Source organism: Scyliorhinus torazame, chromosome 9, assembly GCF_047496885.1.
Source record: "Scyliorhinus torazame isolate Kashiwa2021f chromosome 9, sScyTor2.1, whole genome shotgun sequence".
Classification (NCBI taxonomy): domain Eukaryota; kingdom Metazoa; phylum Chordata; class Chondrichthyes; order Carcharhiniformes; family Scyliorhinidae; genus Scyliorhinus; species Scyliorhinus torazame.
The window spans coordinates 124,037,448-124,053,227 of record NC_092715.1 but is presented as its reverse complement, the minus strand read 5'-3'; the positions used below and the strand labels follow the sequence as shown (position 1 = coordinate 124,053,227).

At 43.8% G+C, this 15,780-nt stretch overlaps 1 protein-coding gene across 1 annotated transcript in view; it reads right to left on the bottom strand.

Annotated features, from left to right (window-relative positions):
• Positions 1-453: 453 nt before the first annotated feature.
• Positions 454-15,780, bottom strand: part of LOC140429462 (cysteine dioxygenase type 1-like) — a 31,204-nt gene continuing 15,877 nt past the window's right edge. Inside the window, exons 2-5 of the mRNA XM_072516486.1 lie at positions 10,491-10,568; positions 10,201-10,355; positions 4,370-4,539; positions 454-1,123 (exon numbers count right to left, since the gene is read on the bottom strand). Coding sequence (XP_072372587.1) covers positions 1,094-1,123; positions 4,370-4,539; positions 10,201-10,355; positions 10,491-10,568 — 433 coding nt within the window. The 3' untranslated portion in view covers positions 454-1,093. The remainder of the gene's footprint in view (positions 1,124-4,369; positions 4,540-10,200; positions 10,356-10,490; positions 10,569-15,780) is intronic.

Below are 15,780 nucleotides of genomic sequence, written 5' to 3'. Positions count from 1 at the left end.
ACATCCCATGAACCAATTTTTAAAAAAATAGGAGGCGTGTGGTGCTTCTTTCCACTCCTTTTACACACTTGGTTGCTCAAATCCCACCTGGTCAGAGTTAGGAAGGTCGGGTACTTCACAGCAGATACAGTACAAACTCAGGACGTTACAGCCCTAATATTAAAATCTCCAAAGAAACACTCCGATCAAAACTATTTCGGCATTGAGCAGCATCAAGCTGATGATGTGATATTGTGAAATCATCCATTTTCCTCAATGCGAGATGAAATACAATCCACCCACCTTATTCCTCAATTCCTTTCCTTGAAACAGGCCTCTTTTCTTCAAACTCATTTGCACTTCTCAGGACACCAAAGGGGGATGGTTTGAGGCAGATTTTATTTAGTGGGGTGTAAAATCAGTTAATTCCACCAACTGCACTCTCTTTTCATTACCCATACAAACTAAAGGCACTTGTATGCAGGAATTTAAAAGTTTATTAAACTACTAAAACAACTAAAAATTAAATGCTTTTTCAAAATATTTATATATATACACATACAGGTTAAAATTACTTCGACTTTGTGAAGTAAAACAGTGAAAGTTTCAAGCCAACAGCTTTGATAAAATCAGTACATTTACAGATGTATTGTTAATCACATTTCAATGTAAGCTAGCCACAATAAGGGTCTCCAAAATGCCAAGGGAAAGGATAATATGGAATTTTATTTCAAACAGGAGGTGGTAAATATTAGGAAATTCAGTTAGCATTAAAAACAAGGATGTCTTCATTGAGCATTGGCACATGTACAAAAATAACTGAAACATCCGTTTTGATAACATCAATCTCTGCAGCCCTCAAGCTGAAAAGTGAATAATAATGAAGACTGTTTCTATGAAAAAGTTACATTTGCTTAATCAGACTGAAGTAAATATTAACTATTAAAATTGCAATGCAGGGAAATAGATAATAGATTATTACATGTTTTCTTTCATCCACTCCCCCCAGAAAGTGTAGGCCAAAATGCAGTCAACAACTTCACATGTACTGCAACATTACACGGGCATATTCCACAAGTTCCACTGATCTGGCCTGGCCGTTCAAATGAATTATTTAGTTATTCTCTTGAAAATCTGTCTTTACCTGCAAATCATAAAAACAAAATTAGACTGACATAACAGCAGTCTAACAGGTTTCCCACTTTTGTTTACAAAAGACTATCCAACACAAGCCAATAGTGATTGAAACCATTGTTTGCCTAAAACCGATTGAGCTAAAACAGAGAAAAGCATATTCCCAATGGTTATTATGTTCATGCTCTTATTGACCAAATCAGGGTATGTGATCATCACACTAGTCTGATTAATGCTTAACAAACTTTAGGGGTTTGGTCTGATTACTGAAGGTGAATTGAAACATTTATTTTCCACATCAGTGAATGAAGAAGATCAACACACAAGAACTAGATACTTTGCTGTAGCAAACAAATCCCCCGAATGGTCTCAAACCTGTTGAGAGGGTGTTGGTTACAGAACAGTGAAAGAAGTCTTTGTAGTCTTTAGTAGGTTAACTGTGCATCTTTATTAACAAGGAAAACTATTTACACATGCACAGTAAAAGGTAGAGTCGGAGCTGTCTCTATGCTTGGGTCTTAACCCCATCCCTGTTCAATGCCACCCTAACCCCTGGTCTGGGTATGTGCCTTCTTACATCACTGTGGGTGATACTATACTCAGTACCACATTAACCCTGCATGCGACAGACTCTGGACCAGATTCTCAGATTCTGAGGCTAAGTGCGAAGGATCCGTGGCGTTTTACATTAAAAAAAAAAAGTCAGTGCCACACCCTCACCGGTGAGGGGCGAGCAGCCACGCCAAGCAAAACTCCCGGAAAATTGCCGGGTCCACGCGTACAGCATGCAGCATGCAGGGGTCACGCCATAAAAACATGGCACCGGCTGTGCGTGGACCCGACCTGCCAGATAGTGCCGTGCCCCCCCCCCCCCCCCCCCCAAGCCCGCACAGAATCTCCTCCTCCACCGGCGAGCAGCACGGCTCCTGCCCGACTGTGGCAGTGCTGGTCACAGTCTGCATCCGCCACACCAGGTTCTCGCATGGCCAGGACCAGAAGTGAACGTGCCTCCGTGAACTTGGCCCATCAGGGAAGGGCCTTCAGGTGACATACCGAGGCCATCCCAACGGCATGTGGCGTGCTCCGCGATGATGCTGTTTTGGAGGGGGCGGTGCATGCAAAACCTGCGTCAAACAGGCACCGCCCCCGTCATAAAAAAGGATTCTCCGTCCGATCGCTGATCACGAAATCGGCGTTGTGGAACAAAGAGAATTTCGCCCCCAAATTTCATATCGGTGTATGGTAGCGGTGGACAACTTGCAGACCATCTGGGTTCAAAGTACGACCCACAAGGCATTTTACTGACCGTTGCCCACATGGAGGATTGCCACATTCAGTGAATTCCTGGCCATATAGCTTTTTTCCTGCCGTTATGACTGAAAGTGATACGCATGTAAAGCACGGGTATGTGAGGTGCATGCTGATTGCACACAACATTCATTGTGTGCGAGCTGAGTGCTCCCTCTGCATCCAAGTGTAAATATTTATTTTGTTTTCCCCATTTGAAGTTGATAATTCTATTAATCTAAAAATGATAAAAGCATTTTTTCACAACATTGTGAAATATTTGGCATCTATTAAATGTATCTAATCTTATTCATGGGGTCAAGGTTAGTGAAGAAGCCGGATTTCAATCTTGCTCATGGCCCACTCACTAGCTTAGGTTGCCTGCCACTGCAGAAGTGTGCGCAAAATGTTTAGATCAAGTATTATTCTGCAGCTAGTTTTGAAGTGTAATTAAACAATGCAAGGCACCAACAGCACTGACAAGGTCCTCAATATTGCAATCTAAGCCACAATTTTTATTGTCTACTCAAACTGAATACAATAGGGTTTAAATGCTTTTCATTGCAACCAACTGAATTTCATAGAATCCCTACAGTGCAGAAGGAGGCCATTCGGTCCATCACGTCTGCACCAACTCTCTGAAAGAACACTCTAACCTAGGTCCATATCCCTGGACACACAAGGGGCAATTTTAGAATTGCCAATCCACCTAACCTGCACATCTTTGGATGGTGGGAGGAAACCGGAGCACCCGGAGGAAACCCATGTGGGCACAGGGAGAATGTGCAAACTCCATACAGACGAGTCACCCAAGATCAGAATTGAACCGACGTTCCTGGAGCTGTGAGGCAGTAATGCTATCACCGTGACACTGGGTCAGCAAACATTTATTTATGGAGATATGGTAGAAAGAAGACTTCCTCCCCCCACAAATCTTCTAATTACTAATCTACATCTGTAAAATATCTTTATTGTACAATAGGGGCCAGTTATAAAAAACAAATAATTAGTGAAGCAATAATTTGCGGTTTTCAGTTTTGAACAGTCTAGTTTATCTGCATGCAAAAATACATCACCCCATTACAAAATGTACTTATTCCACAAGTGCTGGAAGGGGTGGTTCTAAATATCAATATACAGCATGTTAAGAGTCCATAATGCACAAGATGAATTGGAAAGTACTATATGGTTGCTAAATAAAGTTGGCTATAGAGCAGAGAAAAACAAATTAGAATAATAGGGTTGGAATGACTTCAAACCAGTATTAAATGTAATGGATGTCAAAATAGCCCAGCTGCGGTCCTCTTTCAGAGGGTCGGTGAAGACTCGATGGGCCGAGAGGCCTCCTTCTGCACTCTCGGGATTATATAATTAATTCTGGGTCAGAAAGCATTTAGCCTTCCTGCCCCACTGGCATCTGGTGATGTGGTCATCAAGCTGAAAATATATTTTGCCTCTCATAGAAATGAGTAATGTGGTACATGAATTTCAGTGCCGCTATGACAGCAGGTACATAAGCTGTACGTCCCAAGGACTGGCAGATCATATCAAACAGCATGTCCCTTCAGCTGTTTGCAGCAGGCAAAGAAAGAAATGTACCCAACCAGCCTGTGCTTGCAAAACTCAAAAGTGCCCATTAGATGCAATTCCATTGGACAATACTTGCTAACAATCCTGATTGCTCCAAGAATTACACTGCTGACCAATAAGGTAGCAGTGATCAGTCAGGCGCACATCGTGGTTCACTTTCATGTGCTGGAAGCTATTCATGTGCTGGAACCATTGATAGAGCAACAGCTCTGCCAATCAGCACTCTCTTCTTGTGCAGTACAAATTATTCTTCACCTTCCAATTGGTATCCTTGCAAATCTGTCCCAATGAGTGCAAAACAAAAAGCTTTCACAGCATACTTTTTTTCCCCCAGCAATACTCGTTCTGTATTACCAACTATTTATACACAAATACTTACAAGAGGAGTTATTTCCCCATACTTGCTCGAAAAAGTAACTCTCACTCTCTTCTTGTGTCCAGTTCTTTGATCAAAACAGTTGCAAGAGTCAAAGGGAGGACTATACAAGTGAAGGCTGACTGCCACTTCTGTGTGACTCACATTTTCAACTCTGTGCAACCCAACTGAATCTAAAAAGGCAAAAAGCAACACATGATGTAGATGAAGAATACAAAATATTAGAAACACTCAGGTTCAACAGCAGCTGAGGAGAGAAACTGATAGAACACATCATGATTTACTTCACACCTAGAAATAAAGGCACGACATTTACTGGAAGGACACAAATAGTTTTTCCCTTTATCTGCTTTTTCCGAACAAATGTCAACTTGAGCAACAAACGCAAGACTTACATTGTCTGATGCACTTTATCCACCAGCTTTACTTGGAAAAGATATTTTATAATAATCAAGAACCCAAAATTTACAAATAAGAAACTTGACTCCAACATCAATTTGACTTTTACACAGCCTATAAATGTTAGGAGCGGGATTTTCTGTGCCGGGACGCGATTCTCTGCTCCCGCGCTGTTTCAGAGAATCGCCTGGGTCGCCAAATTTTCCCGCGACGTCGGTCCGAAGCCCTCCCGCGATTCACGGAAGCAGCCAGATCGGCACAATCGCGTTTTGTGCGGCGCGGTCCAGTGAATCGCCCGAGACAGCCAAAATGGCGATTTACCGGTACCCCCGCGATTCTCAGTGCCAGAAGGGCAGAGCGGCCTGCCCAAAACGGCGGGTTCCCCCCAGCGCTGTCCACATCTGGTCGCTGCCGGTGGGAACAGTGCGGGAACGCTGGGGGTGGGGGTGGGGAGAATCCTGCACCGGGGGGGGGGGGGGGGGGGGGGGCCTCAAATGGGGTCTGGCCCGCGATCAGTGCCCACCGATCGTTGGGCCGGCCTCTCTGAAGGACCTCCTTTCTTCCGCAGCCCCGCAAGATCCATCGGACATCTTCTTGCGGGGCGGACTGGGGGAGGACGGTAACCACACATGCGCAGGTGACGCCAGTTATGCGCCGCCGGCCGCGTCATGTATGCGGCGCCAAAGCCTGCCGCACGTAAATGACGCAGCACCTAGCCCATATTCGGGCCCTGAATCGGTCGCGATAGGGGCCGTTTCGCGCCGTTGTGAACCTCGACACGTTCACGACGGCGCAAACACTCTGCCTCTATTTCAGAGAATCGTGCCCCACGATTGGCGCCCCGGACGTGTTGGTCCGACCCCACCATTGGCAGCGTGAACAATATGCATGATGTGCGCCAGCTTTTGGGGGGGGGGGGGGGGTCAATAAATACAAATTGATCATAATGACCCATTTGCATTGATTTAGTGGGACCGGTAACCTATGTTCCAGCCTCCTGGGATTCTCCGGTCCCCGGAAACAGGTGGGCGCGGATCACTTGTGGACTCTACTAGCATTGCCTTGGCGTGGTGGACTTCCTGGTGGGCCACCTCAAGGTCCAACATGCCAGAGTCATGCTAGTAAAGACCATCAGAGCCTATCCAAGGGCCAACTCTCGCGCCCCCCCCCCCCCCCCCAACTATGCACTGCCCACTCTTCTCACCCGGTAAGAGCGGTACCCCCACGTGGAGTTGCAAGGTAGGTGTTACAGGTGTAATTAATTCTTCTCACTGCCCATCTGCACTGACTCCAGCCGGGGGTCTCTTTTCTGGAGAGATCCCCCTATCACAAGGGTCCCGGGGGGGGGGGGGGGGGGGGGGGGGGGGGGGGGGGGGGGGGGGGAAACTTCACTAGAGCCTCCCGCTCAAGACAGCAGCCCGATGGCGGGATTCTCTCCTATTCCACAAAATTGCGTCCCGCTTTATGATCAAAGGGGAAATCACAAAACTGGTGCATTTCAGATCTGGCGGGAGAATAAATGGGGAATCCAGCCCTGTATCACCCAAAAATGCACCAGTTCCCTTACTTCACAAGTACCCAGATTGCTAGAACTTTATCTTCAAATGGAAAATCCAACTGATGCTAGAGCTGCCTTTGTAGGAGGTTATGACGAGATCCAATTTATCTATTGACCAAGTTTTACCACTGGCCAAAATAAGGCACAGCATTAAATGGAGGCCACCAACTTTCTCCTGATGATTATCATGCAACAAGAACTCAAAGGGTTAAAAAGTGTATGCTTAGTATTCTTGAGCTGGACTAGTCTTACTTTTCAGCTCAGCTCAATTTAGCTTTTTTAAAATTCTTTCGGGACCCGTACGCGTTTCGGGCTAGGCCAGCATTCATTGCTCATCACTAATTACCCTCGAGAAAGTGGTGAATGGGTTGGAATATTTTGCTATGTTAGAAGTCCTATGTAAATCCAACAGATGCAGTTACTATCATTGAAAGAATGTATTGTTCCTTCTGCATCAAAACATGAAAGTATTCATGTCTAAACTAGCAAAAGCAGAATGTGAAAGATGCCAGAGTGGGGTAGGTCCAAAACTTAATCCCGCTGCTAATATTTGAAAAATATATAATTCAAGCTTACACAGTGATGACCATGACATTCTACAAGGTGTCAATAGCATTATTCAACTTCCACAGGAAGGGAGATGCTGACAACAGCAATATGAAGTTATACTCGTGTGGAAGGACAGTTCAAGTATCACAAAACATTTGATTAACGAAAGGAGTCCATGCACAAATGGAACCTCAAGAGAACGAGGCCACTGGAGTAACTTGGGAATTTCAAGCAAAAAGGTAAGGGTCAAAGTAGGGCAGCACGGTAGCATTGTGGTTAGCACTATGGCTTCACAGCACCAGGGTCCCAAGTTCGATTCCCGCTTGAGCCATTGTCTGTGCGGAGTCTGCACGTCCTCCCAGTGTCTGCGTGGGTTTCCTGTGGGTGCTCCGGTTTCCTCCCACAGTCCAAAGATGTGCAGGTTCAGTGGATTGGCCACGCTAAATTGACCTTAGGTTAGATGGGGTTGCTGGGTTACAGGGATAGAGTGGAGGTGTGGGCTTAAGTAGGGTTCTCTTTCCAAGAGCCGGTGCAGATTCGATGGGCCGAATGGCCTCCTTCTGCACTGTAAATTCTATGATTCTATAAAGTAGGATGGAGACATAAGTGGTATAGTAAGAAACAGCATCTTCATACTTCTTAACTGAGGCAAACAAGGAGGGGAAAAAAGGTTCAATATAGTGAAAAGCAAGTTTAATTTTTTCAGATTTGTGAATTGCTGGCTAGGCTCACATTTTTTCACCATCCTTAATTGCCCCTCATGTGATGCATCTACAGCCACAATAGTGTGGCCATCAAGCACCTATCTACTCTTAATCCCATTTTCTAGCACGTGGTCCATAATCTTGTATGCAATGGAGTTTGAAGTGCTCATCTAAATGCTTAGGGTTGCCATCTTTACCACCCTTTCAGGCAGCGAGTTGCAGATCCCAACCACCCTCTGGGTGAAACGGTTTTTCCTCACATCCCCTCTAAATTTCCTGTCCCTTACCTTAAATATATGCCCCTGATTATTGACCCCCTCCTCCAAGGGGAAAAAGTTCCTTCCTATCCAGCATATCCATATCCCTTATTTCATACACCTCAATTAGGTTCTCCCCTCAGTCTTCTCTGCTACAAGCAAACAAACCCAGCCTAAGCCATTGTTAAAACGCTCCAGCCCAGGCAATATCCTGGTGAATCTCCTCTGCACTCTCCTAGTGCAACCACTTCCTTCCTACAGTGTGGCGACCAGAACTGCACACAGTAGTCCAGCTGTGGACTAACCAGCATTTTATACAGCTCGATCATAACCTCCCTGCTCTCGGCTAATAAAGGCAAGTATTCCGTATGTCTTCTTAACTATCTTATCTACTTGTCCTGCTGTCTTCAGAGATCTATGACCATGCACACCAAGGTCCCTCTTATCCCTGCACTTCCTAGGGTCCTACCATTCATTGCATATTCTCTTGCCTTATTAGTGCTCCAAAAATGCATTATCTCACACTGTTCAGGGTTAAATTACAGTTACCACTGTACTGCCCATCTAACCAGCCATCTATATTGTCCTGTAATAGAAGGCTTGCTTCCTCATCAATATTTATCACACCACCAATTTGTGTCAGGGTGAAGGAAAATGGAATGTTTTAGGTGCTGGATGTGGTGCCAATCAAGCGGGCTATTTGGTCCTAGATAGTATCAAGCTTCTTCTGTGAAGGTGCATTCAGGCAGTGCACAGTATTCCATCTCCTGAAGTGTGCCTTGCAGATGGTGGATTAGCTTTGGGAAAGCAGAAGGGGAATTACTCGCTGCAGAACCTTCACTTCATAAAATATAGTGGAGGAAATTGAAATTGACAACGGGTGGAACACAAACCTTGGGCCACATTTCCTTGCCCCAAAAATGTCAGGAATGGATGTGGGTGAACAAAAGACAAGTCTGCCAGATTGGGCTATTAGGCTCAGATCGCCACTCCGCAGGCACATCCTTGGATGTTGGGGGTCATAATGAGAGGAAATTGCTTTTTCTGTGCCCTGGGGTTTTAATCAGCTCAGATAGGTTACTGAAGGCTTCTAAAATCCTACCTCGTCATGAACTTTGGAGAAGGTTTGCTGGGGAAAGTTTGCTCTGAAATGGTTTGAGTTTCAGAAATATTAGATGCAGTATTACAGTTTATTATATTTTTACAACAGTGATGTATGGTTCTCTCCTGTAAAGTCAAGTTGACCATTATATTGATAAGCATTGTGCAAGTGTTGAGCTGCATTTGAATCCTTTTCTCCTTGGCAAAAAAGTGTTTGCATGCATTCCAATCTGAAGGAAACTTCTTGTGAGCTCTATTGACATGATCGGAAGTGATTTAATTGTATACGACCCATAAAGATTGAAAATAAAATGGTCTGCAGCTTTCAGGTAGAAATAGACATCTGTTCCTGGACTGCCACAATTAACAGAACATTTGGTTCAGCTTAAAAAAAAAAGAGCATTTTGGTGTTTCACTAGCCTCCATCGTTTGTATTTCCAAGGGCATTTTTGCTCAGCTGGGTCATTATGAATGCTTGGCCGAGTTTCAAAAGTTAAAGGGAAACTTCTCAGCAAGGAGTTGTGTTCACTCAGTTTTATAGGTCAATGAAGGATCATCCATAATTGATGTTACTGAATGGAAGTTTATTTTAAGACCACTTGAGAGGAATTACTTTGATTTTCCCCATTGTGTTTTTCCATAGACAGTTCTAACAAGATTGTTACAGAGGTGTATTTTTTTAACATCCATTTCAAAGGATCTCCATTTCTATTAAATGACTATATGGGTACTGGGAGAGTGGTAATGGAGGATACACTGGGTATGGGGAGGGTGACAAAGGCTAGGGGCATAACAACTATGTTGGAGGACTGGGCTGTTGTCTCAGCAAGCCAAGGCGGATGTTCGAACAGCCTACCTTGGCATCTGCAATCCTCCAACGCTGCCTCAGAAACACAAATTCTACCAGCCCACATCTCCAGGAGGAGCTGAAAATATGGCTGATTTGGCATTAGCGGCAGGTTCGGCTGAAGTCAGGCAATGGCCTACTATGCACTCCCAATGTGAAAGTTAGCCTTTTACATTTAAGAATGATATACTTCACAATAGTTAACATCGGGTTATTGAATGGCATAGGATTACGTTTCTACACAAATTACAGAACAGTACTGGACATGCAAGAGAACACAAAACAGAAAAAATAATTAATATAAAGATGATTCATAAGTGATTGTCGCAACAAACAAAGTGAGCCTACAACATCAAAAACAAGAAACAGCCGGTATGACTATATATTATTTTTAAGATCTTTGATTATGGAAGCCTTACCACTGATGTAGGTACACTGATTTTCTTGCAAGATTGCCTCAGAGTTCTTGGTCAGTTCTTTTTTCTCACCATCAGGCCAATTAAAGAGTGTTTCCTTCAACTGCCCTTGAAGCATTTTTAAGAAACAGTGGGAATCAGCATGATCGTGGATACTACTGTAATAATATGGAGAAAAAAGTCAGGAGCTTTCAAATAGTAACTATTTCAATTTTTAGCTTGATAAAAATACTGACATATAAAGATGAAATGTCAAAGCACAAAAAGATTTTAGAATCATTTAAATAGCTCACCTGCCATGGCCTTCACCCCAGCACAGTATCATCAAATTAAACTTTCCATTTCCTTCATCAACAAGATTCCTTGTATACCTGTAAGCAAACAAAAAACTATGTCACAGATACTTAAGATGGTTCCAAAACAAAAATATCCAAGCTAGAAAATTGTTGATAAACCAGAAGCACAAGATACAAAGATTTAATTACTCCAATTTGCCAAGTTAATGTTGGCATTCAAATGTTACATTGAAGAAGAGGCACTTAAATTTCAATTTTTCAACCAATATGTATGAGCAGAATTTGGATTTACTGGAAATACAGGTTGTCATGATCCTTGGCTAGACCCCAAAGTTGTTGGTGAGATCTGGTTAGGGATCAACAAAAGTGGTTTAAAATAGACCTAGGTTCAACCACCTTGAGCCATTTCATAAACTACTTTCCCTACATCACAAGGGCAGAAGTGGGGATGTTCGCTAATGATTGATGCTGAAATTTGCACATTCGTGACTTCCTCTGTGCCCATTTACAGCAAGACCTCAATAACATTCAGGCTCGAGTTGCTAAGTGGCATGCAACTTTTATGCCACACAGGTACCAAGCAATAAACCATCTCAACAAGTAAGAATATTCTTGGCATTCAATGGCATTACCATCACTGATTACCCAATAAAATCCTGGGGGTTACCATGGACCAGAAACTGAACTGGACCAGCCATATAAATACTGTAACTAGAATAGGTCCGACGTTAAGAATTCTGGACTCACCTCCTGATTTGCCAAAGCCTGCCCACCATTTACAAGACAAGTCAGAGTATGATGGAATATTCTCCATTTATCTGATGAGTACAACTCCCAAGAACACAGGCTTGACACTTCAGTATAAAGCAGCCAATTTGATTGGCACGCCATCCACCACCTTCAATATGCACTCCATAAGACATGGGAGCAGAATTAGGCCACTTGGCCCATCGAGTCTGCTCCGCCATTCAATCATGGCTGATATTTTCTCATCCCCCTTCTCCTGCCAACTCCATCTACCATACACAGTGCCATCAGTCTGTACAATCAACAAGATGGATTGCAGCAACTCGCCAAGTCTTCCTTGACTGAACCCTCTAAATCCACGACCTCTACCACCTTGAAGGACAAGAGCAGCAGATGCATGGGAACATCACCACCTACAAGTTCCCCTCCAAGTCACACACTATTCTGCTGTTCCTTCACTGTCACTGGGTCAAAAACCTGGAACTCCCTTCTTAACAGCATTATGGTGTACCTACACCACAGACTGCAGTGGTTCAAGAAGGCAGCTCATTGCCATCTTCTAAAGATCAATTAGGGATGGGGAATAAATGCTATCCTAGCCAGCGACACCTACATCCTGTGAAAGAATTGAAAAATGCTTGAGATTCAAAACACTTGATAAAAGAATAGAATAAAGCCTCAAGATTCCACAGGTATTGAACAAAAATAAAAAAATCTTTACATAAAACTCACAAGGGTCAGAAAGACAATTTTCACCATCCATCTTATGCTCTTAACATGGTTAATGTGGTGTATGAGAATTAACAAGCCAATTGATCAGAAACACCACACTGCACAATAAATGACAGATTCCATGGACTTCTCAACAATCCACCCAGATGTTAGACACACTAAGGAGTCAATCAATCTCCACAAAACCGTATCTCCAAACTTCACCTTTGAAGATCACATCTGAGAGAATTCCAAGTTGTTCCAAAACTAATAGCTTCAATCTCACCTTCTGAGATTTCATTCCCCTGGACTCCCCAAGGATACACCCGTCTACCAAATTACAGGCACAACTTCAGACCTTTGGCTGTACTGAACAGAACACATTGCTCCGATGGGTGCCTTTGCCAACAGTCCTCCTCAATTACCAGGACTTCACTCGAGCCCTCTTTGCTGATCTGCTCCCTGCAGCCTGTTCTTTAACTCTGTTTTCCCCCATCCCCTTCATCTGGGGCCCATTTCTGTCCCGTCTTTGTCCCTTATCTGGGACCTCTGCCTGTCCCTTTCTCTAGGACACTTCCTGACCATGGTGCTCCACTCAGTCACCTGACCCAGGTGACCCCACACCTTACAAAGGGCCTGTAGAACATAAAATGTAGAACTGAATCTGTGAAACAGATTTGACATGCAGGCAGGACTGAGTTCCTGACCTTGGTGAATTTGGGTTTCTTAACAAAGTCAAGAGGCCAACATCATTTCCTATGATGCTTCAAGGACCTATGCCAGCAATTAGATTGTTCACTTGCTAAATGCCAAATTCTGCCTACAGTATTGCAAAGTTATTTATAACCGAGGTAAATAAGCAAAGGGATCCACATGATATACTAACCATGAAAGAGATGTTAATATGGTAATAAACAACATTTCTATTAGAAATAGAATTTAAAAGCCTTGTTAAACTTCAGTAAAGCAATGGTTAGAACAGTGCTGAAGTGCAGTTCTAATCTTCATATTATAAAAAGAATAAAGATGCACTAGAGAAGGTTCAAGAAAACATTCACAAGGATTCAGCAGAATGAAGGTTCAGGAATATTTGAACAGGACAGGGCTCTCCAGAGAGAAGGCTGAAGAATGTTACTTGATGGGGTAGATGAGAAAATAGGTTTCCACTTGTTATAAGTCTAAAACTAGAGGTTATAACAAACACTAATCAATCCAAAAGGTTTCAGGAAAAATATTATCCAGGGAGGGTCAAGAATATAGCAAAAGCAAAATGATGCAGATGTTGGATCCAAAACATCAGCTCCTTCTCCCTGCAGATGCTGCGGGACCTGCTGAGGTATTGTCAACATTTTTGGTTTGATAAGAACATGGAAGGTTCTACCAGAAAGCAGGAAAATAACATGGGTGCGACTGGAGACACCAGCAGCAGCTGAGGAGAGCCAAACTAGAAGCCAAACCAAACATATGATAAGATGGAGGAGTAACACCACAATAAACAGATCAGGGAAACAAAGCAGGTGTCTGACTACGCTGATAATTTATGGTTTAAATTAAATTAAAGGTTATGATCCAAGGCTTGTTGGATAATCAATAGTTTTACTCATTTCAATTATTCTCCCTATATAAAGTGACATCAGCAGATGAAAAGCAGCTCATCGATGAGTAGTTGGTGATGCTAAGTAGCATGTTTAGTAGCCCCATAGAGAACTGGCAGGGCAGTTCAGAACCATGGTGTGCACATCTTGCTCCTCCACGCAAGACGTCCAATGCCCTGTCCTAGATAACCAGAAAAAACAGGAAGCATCGTCAGCAGCCACTGCTCACGAGAGTGTCAGAGTCTGAGCAGCAGTTGGTGTCACATCCACAAGGCTGAGAGCTTGGCACATGGCATATTCTGGGCATGGTCACACCACAAAATATGCTGGAAGAGAAGGAATGGGTGATTGCAGGCAGGCACTCGAAGGGCATGGAAGGCAGTGCAGAAGTTCCGAGTGCATCTCAGACTCCAGCCAGTATTTAGTGCTGGCTGATGTGGGAGTTCAGCCAAGACCAACTGAAAGGTTGGCTCAGTTGCACAAGGAAAATCAGAAAAAAGAGAAGGCAAAGAGATAGTTGGGGAACAGACAGTTGTTTGTGGTTACAGATACAGGATAGTATTTTTCCTCCTTGGTGCCAAGTGGTGGCAGAGTATTTTGAAGTTGGGGGGGGGCAGAGGTAAGTGGAAAAAGCCTGGGATGGTGAACAGCTAGCAATCATAGCCCATATAGTCCTGCAATCAGAATTTAGGGAGCAAGGAGGGAAACAAACAAGCAAGCAGGACCATTAAGGGAGTAATCTTTGGATTACACCCAATAGGACAAGCGAGTGAGAAATCGAAGGATACAGTGGATCGATGAGGAGGGGGGACTCTAGAATACTGGCAGATAGTTAAATATGGGAGTAGTTTATAGGTCTAGCAGTAACACTGTAGGACAGGGTATACAGGAAGAAATCATCCCTACAGTGCCGAAGGAGGCCATTCGGCCCTCAGAGTCTGTGCTTTAAAAAAAAAAGAGAGTACCCTACCTAGGCCCAATCCCCCCTCTAGCCCTGTATTCCCAGCCAACCTTTGGACACTTAAGGGGCAATTTAGCATGGCCAATCCACCCAACCTGCACATCTTTGGACTGTGGGAGGAAACCGGAGCACCCGGAGGAACCCGCCTAGACACGGGGAAAAATGCAAACAGTCACCCGAAGTCGGAATCAAACCGGGGTCCTTGGCGCAGTAAGGCAGCAGTGCTAAGCACTGTGCCATCATGCCACCTATAAAAAAAGTACAGCAATAAATCATGGAATGATTTTAATCTACAAATAGATTGGACGAATCAGTAACCTGGAAGATGAGTTGACAGGGCATTTTCAGGACAGTCGTTTAGAACAGCACATTTTGGAATAAAAGATCAGGCTATTCTGGATCTGGTAATGCGGCATGGAACAGGATTAATGACCCCATAGTCAGGGAGCATCAAGGTGGCAATGATCGGAACATAACTGAATTTCACAAGAGCGGGTCTAGGACTAGTTAAGCTTGTTAAGAACCCTGCTGATGTACATTTTCAGTTTGGTATAATGTCAATAATGTGAAGCAAAAGATGCAAGCCAGCGAGGAGACAGTCCAGTCTTCTTATAATCAATTAACAAAGAATATTTATTAAATTTAAAGAAACACACAACATGAAAGACTACAATACACTGCAAGGGTACACTTAGCCATAATGATGCACACAGGCACCCCTCATCGTCTAGCGGCCTCACCGAGGAGACCCCAGCCGAGTGCCGATTTGTACTAGTCCTCCCAAATGGAGACCAGGCGTATCGGCACATGGGGGGAGGGGATCTCCTAGGTGATCGGAGGCCCCCGGGTGGTCAGCCTCTGGCCAGGCTGGCAACGCTGGTGGCGCCTGGGTACCTCAGCACTGCCAACCTGTATAGTATGTAGATGATTTACTTCTTTAGACAGAAACTAGGAAGGAACATTTGCAATTGCTCAGTGAATTATTGAACCTTTTAAACAAATTGGGATTAAACGTGAACCTTAACTCACAAAATCACAGGTCACATGCATGGGAACAACCGTTACATATGGAAAATGAGAAATAGAAGGTAGAATAAAAACAATAACCAAATTGCCATTGCCAACTAATTTGAAATTACTCCGATCATTTCTAGGCCTAGTATGCTACTGTAGAAACTACACTTGACGGATTTGCTATGAAAGCTGCTCCCATTTCAGACCTATTAAAGAAAAATGCCCCCATACTCGAGCTAAAGCAAGCTCTGGCTAAGGC